At 47.7% G+C, this 5,677-nt stretch overlaps 1 protein-coding gene across 1 annotated transcript in view; it reads left to right on the top strand.

The window, feature by feature from the left end:
• The first annotated feature begins 5,430 nt into the window (after positions 1-5,430).
• The window catches only part of PRKAR1B (protein kinase cAMP-dependent type I regulatory subunit beta), a 59,744-nt gene continuing 59,497 nt past the window's right edge, over positions 5,431-5,677 (top strand). Inside the window, exon 1 of the mRNA XM_006141364.2 lies at positions 5,431-5,489. Within this exon, the coding sequence (XP_006141426.2) occupies positions 5,444-5,489 (46 nt within the window). The 5' untranslated portion in view covers positions 5,431-5,443. The remainder of the gene's footprint in view (positions 5,490-5,677) is intronic.

Here is a 5,677-nt window from a genome sequence, read left to right as displayed (position 1 = left end):
GGCAAGTGGACATGTCCTTGGGTGTCCCCTGGCCACTCCTCATGCCACTCACATCTCCATTCCACTGGGTTTGGAGGAAGGTCATCGGAGGCTGAGCAGGGGGCTTCTGGAAACACATTCTCAGGTGAGAATTCCTGTGCAGGTGGTAACCTGCCCTTGCCTGGAAGCCTGGAGCTGTCAGGGAAGGAGGAAATGGCATTTTTAAGAAGAGGAGTGTGTTTTCCAGATGGACTTGGTCACGGTTATTTTACCCTTGGTGTGCCACACAAAGCTCTTCGCCAAGTTGCTCACTTGCAGCTCTTTTGACAAGCAGCAGCGAGGGTTAGCGTATGTGGAGTTTGGAGGTGCGTTTGGCACAGTCTGCCTTGGGCTCTGAGTGTTTTTGGCTGTGACTGAATCTCTTCATTCCTATCCTTTGCACATACTGTGTGTTACGGGTTTGGATCTATACCACACTTGGGAGAGCATGTCTTAAAGTCTAGATCTCACCTTTTTCAGATGTTTTATCAGTGTTAAGTCTGAGGTCTGTACTTAAGGATAATGTGATCTTTCCCCAGTGATAAACTGCCTCATTTAAAGAAAAAAATACACGGATAAATAATTGTAGAATAATTTAAAATGTAAGCAACTCAACAGACGAGCAAGCAGAAAGACATGTTACGATGACTCAGCCCCCGTCCCCTTTCCACCCCAAGGCAGTTGCTGTTACCATTATTGTGTATCACCTCTGTTTCATGGCTTTCTTATTTTTTTTCCAGATTGCACTGTTTTGTCAACCCCTTTTTGTCACTGACAGAATTGTAAACATCCTTCTTATTTTATGTATCTATTGTACATCATTTTGTTTTATTTTGATTTTTAGAGAGGGATTTTTGCCCTAGGGATGTGTGTGCTTGCTGGAGAGACAGAGAGACAGAAAATAAGAAATTATCCCCCAGGGGGGATGGCCACATTGTATTCCCTTCTCCTTCAGTCTTCTCTTGGGATTTTGAACTCACATGTACACATGCCAGGCATGAGTTTTAAGCTGCTGGGTCCGGGACTCGAACTGCGGTTGCTTTGTGAGAGTCCAGTGACATAACCATTACTCCATCTGTGGTCCCACATCACTGTTTCTTAAAAGTTTACTTATTTATTCCATAGTGAGAGAGACGTAGAGAAGCTACAGCACCCCTGATAGGAATCCAGCACCCCTGCAGTGCACCCCCAGCCTTTGCTAGCTGGGACCATGGGCACACACATGTCCAGTGTATTCAGGGAGGCCTCCAGCCATGGACCCAAACTTTTCCATCTGGGTCAGCCTCACAGTGTCATGTTTTACTGCTGCTTCACCATTAGGCCCCTTATATCACTTTTTAAAAAAAATTTTCCAGAGGGTGCATGTAAGAGCGTGTGCACACGCACGCGAGAGAGAGTGAGAGAGAGAGAGAGAGAGAGGAAGTGAAAAAACCCCCTCTGTGGGGAATGATCACGCTGCAATCCCTTGTCCTCCATTCCTCCTTCCTTTCAGGATTTTGGGCCTATACACACATGTGCCCGGGTATTTTTCAAGAGGCCAGGTCTAAGACTCGAACTGTGCAGTTGGCTATGTGGGATCCAGCCACCTTAACCACCACACTACAGGCTGGCCCATACATCACCACCACACGGTGGCATACCATTTAGAAGGACTATGGTTTACTGACTAATTCTCTATTTTGTATATTTAGGTTTTTTATTGTTGCGGTTGTTAATGTAAAGAGTGCATCAGTGAATGTCACCATGCGTACGTAATGTCTGTTCGTCCGTGGTTAAAGTAAGCGTCTCAGTGTGGAAGCCATGGTGTCAGGGTAGGCACTCTAGCCTTTTGTCCTTTGCCGCACGACAGCCCGTAGGAGGCTGTGGCATCTCTCCATCCACTCTGCCAGCCATTCTCCCACTCACTTGTCCTTTTCTCTCTAGCCTCCCAGGGGTGAGTGAGCAAGAGATGGAGGCAGGGCCTTGGTGACTGCAGGACATGGCAGCTGTGATGCGTTTGTGGTTTTGTTTTTCTTACCAGGCTCGAGTGCTAGAGAGCGTTCTATGTCCTGAGAACCTAGCATAGTCCCTGAGGCTTAAGTGCTAAACCAGTGTTTGTGGAGAGGGCTAGGGGAGGGCCCACATGTGGAGCTGTTTAAGATCTGTACCAGCAGCTTCAGTTAAACCTTTCAGGAGTGACTTCCAGATTGCAGAGAAAACTGATTTTCCTTTTACAGGCAGAGGAGGCCAGTGTCTTTTAATGCTATTAAGTGCTAAGAGAGAGGAAGGGATTGGGTTTTGTTTGAAAGGATGGAGAAGATGGAGAAGGAGGGTGAGCCAGTGGGGGGAGCAGAGCTCACCAGAGTCTGTGAGTTCATTGCCTTGGGACAATCTTGTGAGTTCCATATTGGGGTATTGGAATCAAGGGATATTGGAAGTGTTGTTTCTGTAGAAGGAAAGTGGGGTTCCCAGACCTTTTTGGTAAAAGAGGCAGGGCTCTCCGCACTTCACTCTTCACAGAGATGGGATTCTTTGCCTCTTCTGTTTTCTCTGCTGGTCACACACCTTAGGAGTTGAGAGGTACATGTGTGGTCAATGGAGGCCAGACCTGGCAGGACGGACATCCTGGGCATAGGCAAAAGTCTGCTTTGATCAAAACCAGGGACTTGACCTCCTAATTTGGAAATTGAACTCTCTTTTAAAAAGGTTGCAACTGGGACCAGCAGTTGGCGTAATGGTTATGTCACTGGACTCCCACATAGTCGACCGTGGTTCAAGTCCCAGACCCGGTGGCTTAAACTCACACCGGGCTCATGTGCATGCGTGCCCAAGATCCCGAGAGAAGAATAGAGAAGGGATTGCGGCATGGCCATCCCCCACGGGGAGTGATTTCTTGCTTTCTATCTTTCTCTCTCTCGATGTCTATCTTTCTGGCAAGCACACGTGCCCTATAGCGAAAACCTTTCCAAAAAAAAAAAAAGCTTTCGACTGACCTTTTGCCCAAGTACAAGCACACAGTGGGACGTGAGTCCCATGTTAATGGGAGCTGTGCTGTATTTCCCTGCCTCCCTTTTCTTGGGGAGGTCTGCTGTGGTCTGGTTTGTGACTGCAAAAATGTGGAAATATCCAGAACATCCTTCTGGGCAGAAGTGAACGAACCAAGGTGTACTCCCACAAAGAACACCAGCAGTTGCTATAGGAACACACCAAGTTTGTGTTTTCACCAAGCTGGATTCCGGAAAACAGACGCGAGAGGAAGAAAGGCTGCAGAAGGGTGCCTTCATGCCGGTGATAAAGATGCCGGATGATAGCTAGCCTTCTTCAGGGAGGCACACGTGTGAAGTGGCCACGTGGACGTACCCGGGCATGGGACTGACTTCCCACCATCCCCTGGACTGGGAGGGCTGGGGTCATAGCTTTCCAGAAGAGAATGATCTGAAGCAAATAGGGTATCAGTATCTTCCTGAGGCGGGTGGTGGTGGGGATGTGGTGCCTGTTTGATTATTTATGGCATTTTTGAGAATATTTGATCATTGTGAGGTGAAACTTAAAAAAAATTGAGGAAGAAATTGAAAAATCATTTCTTAAAGATCTGTTTATTCGGAGAGCCCTGCATTTGTGGTTTTGAAGAAATGCAGTTTAATAAAGTGCGGGATGGTTCTTACAGATGCTCCACTGGGGATGCTGTGGCCAAGAAACATCTCTGCCAGGGGACCAGATGCCTGGGGTTAGGCTTGGACCCAGAGGAAGGTTAGGGAGGGTCCCAAGACCTCCTCCACCCCCTGTCACCCTCCGGCCCCTCGTGGGTGCTGCCCTCCTTCTCCCAGAGAGAACAAAGAACAGAACACTGAGTTGTTAGTGAAGCTGGAGCCCAGAGGTCAAAGAAGCATTTCCTAAACTGAAAATAACCGCTCTGGTAAGAATTACATCAACTGGAGGGCACAAGACTGTCTAGGGCTTTGATTTTTTTTTTTTTCTTTAAAGATTTTTGCCTTCGGATGCATGTGCCTATCAGAGAAAGTCATAAGAGGGAAAACAAGAAATCATTTCCCAGGGGGCATGGGCATACTGCAATCCCTTCTCCATTCTCCTGGGATTTTGGGGCACGCACGCATATGTGCCAGGCATGATTTTCAAGCCGCCAGGACTTGAACTATGTTGGCCATGTAAGAGTCCAGCTACCTTAACCGCCACACCACCTGCTGGCCCCCTGGATCTTTTATTCTTGCTTCCGAGTGCCTTAACACACCCTAGGAGTCAGTGAGCACCTCTGAGTTCTGGTCATGCTGGCCTGAACTTTGCCAGTTCGGCAACAGTTTCTAAGAACCTCCTTTTAAAATGGCCAGGCAGGAAGGAAGCCACCCTTGGCATTTCACAGTGTGTGCACCTTCCTACCTGGGAAGGGGTATGTCTGTGGCACCTGTGTCGTTTGCTTCCGTGCTGGGTTGGTTTTACAGTTTCTCCTTTGGGAGCGCCAGGTACCCGTGGTGGGCTCAGTCTCTGAAGACAGTTACTGTATTTCAGGAGTGTGATGCTGACGTCTCTGACAGTGCATTCTGGTTATACCCCAGTGAGGTGAGGGTGTGGGGACAGGTGCATCTCTCCTTCCTGCGGCCAACAGGTGCTTCCTCATTTTTCCTACATACTTTTCCTCCTCACTCCTCTTGGCATCCTGTTTGCATGGTCCATTTCATATCTAAATTTAGAAAATGAAATGGCCAGGCCGCCCAGCTGGCACGGCCCCCGGGTGTCAGCCTTGCTGGCTGTGGTGGCTTGTCAAGTCGCACATCATAAATGGTCTGTGTTTTTAATGTAGAGGTCTCATTTCCAGATCGAGGATCCCGGGACACTCCTTTGGTTGTTTCCTCTAAAAGAAATGTATTTCTAGAAAACACGTCAAGATTGATCATTGTGCTCTAGTAAAACTACATTTGCTAACATGAGAGATGCTCATGAGCTATTGTTGCCTTTTTTTTTTAAGTGGAGTCCAGAACAGTGTGTGTAGTGTGATCCTATTTTTGTAAAAGCCAAAGCAGCCAGCCGGGTTTACGCACAGATGTGGATCTGGAAGTTTGGTGCTGTGATGATCATCTCTGCATATCAGGGATATGAAAGATTTTTGTCCTCTACTCTCCTCCCCCAGCCTACTAGTCACCAGGATCACAGGTGCACCCGTGCAGCCGGCATGTTCAGGTCCACCCAGGGTCCAATCCCGGGCCTCCCCTGTGGCCCGAGTATCATGCAGTAGTACCCTACTGCCTGCAGTCCTGTAACTGGGCCTTGTTTTATGTGGATTTTCCTGTGACTGAATCGGGTCAATGACAGTAAGTCAGCAGTGCTTAGCTCGTTTTTGTGACAAGTGAAGGGAGACAGACTTCACATCACTGGGTGCCACCTGCAGCCCCTAATCTTGTGTGTTTTATTTTGCAGCGACATATTTGATGCCATGTTCCCTGTCATGCACATTGCTGGGGAGACAGTTATACAGCAAGGTACGTTCCGCCTCCTCTAAGGAAAGCTGGCAGGGAGACGGACTGTGCACTTGAATATGTTAGTGTAAACTCTGTCTATCCTTGAGAACATTTCACTAATGAAACTTAAGAACAGTCTGTTTAACAAATTAACCCAATATGTTTTCATAATCTTCTCCCTTGGAAAAAAAAAAAAAAAAACTGATGGG

This window comes from Tupaia chinensis, unplaced genomic scaffold (assembly GCF_000334495.1).
Source record: "Tupaia chinensis unplaced genomic scaffold, TupChi_1.0 Scaffold000052_1, whole genome shotgun sequence".
NCBI lineage: Eukaryota > Metazoa > Chordata > Mammalia > Scandentia > Tupaiidae > Tupaia > Tupaia belangeri.
The sequence above is the reverse complement of the archived record's forward strand: the minus strand, read 5'-3'. Positions and strand labels throughout refer to the sequence as shown.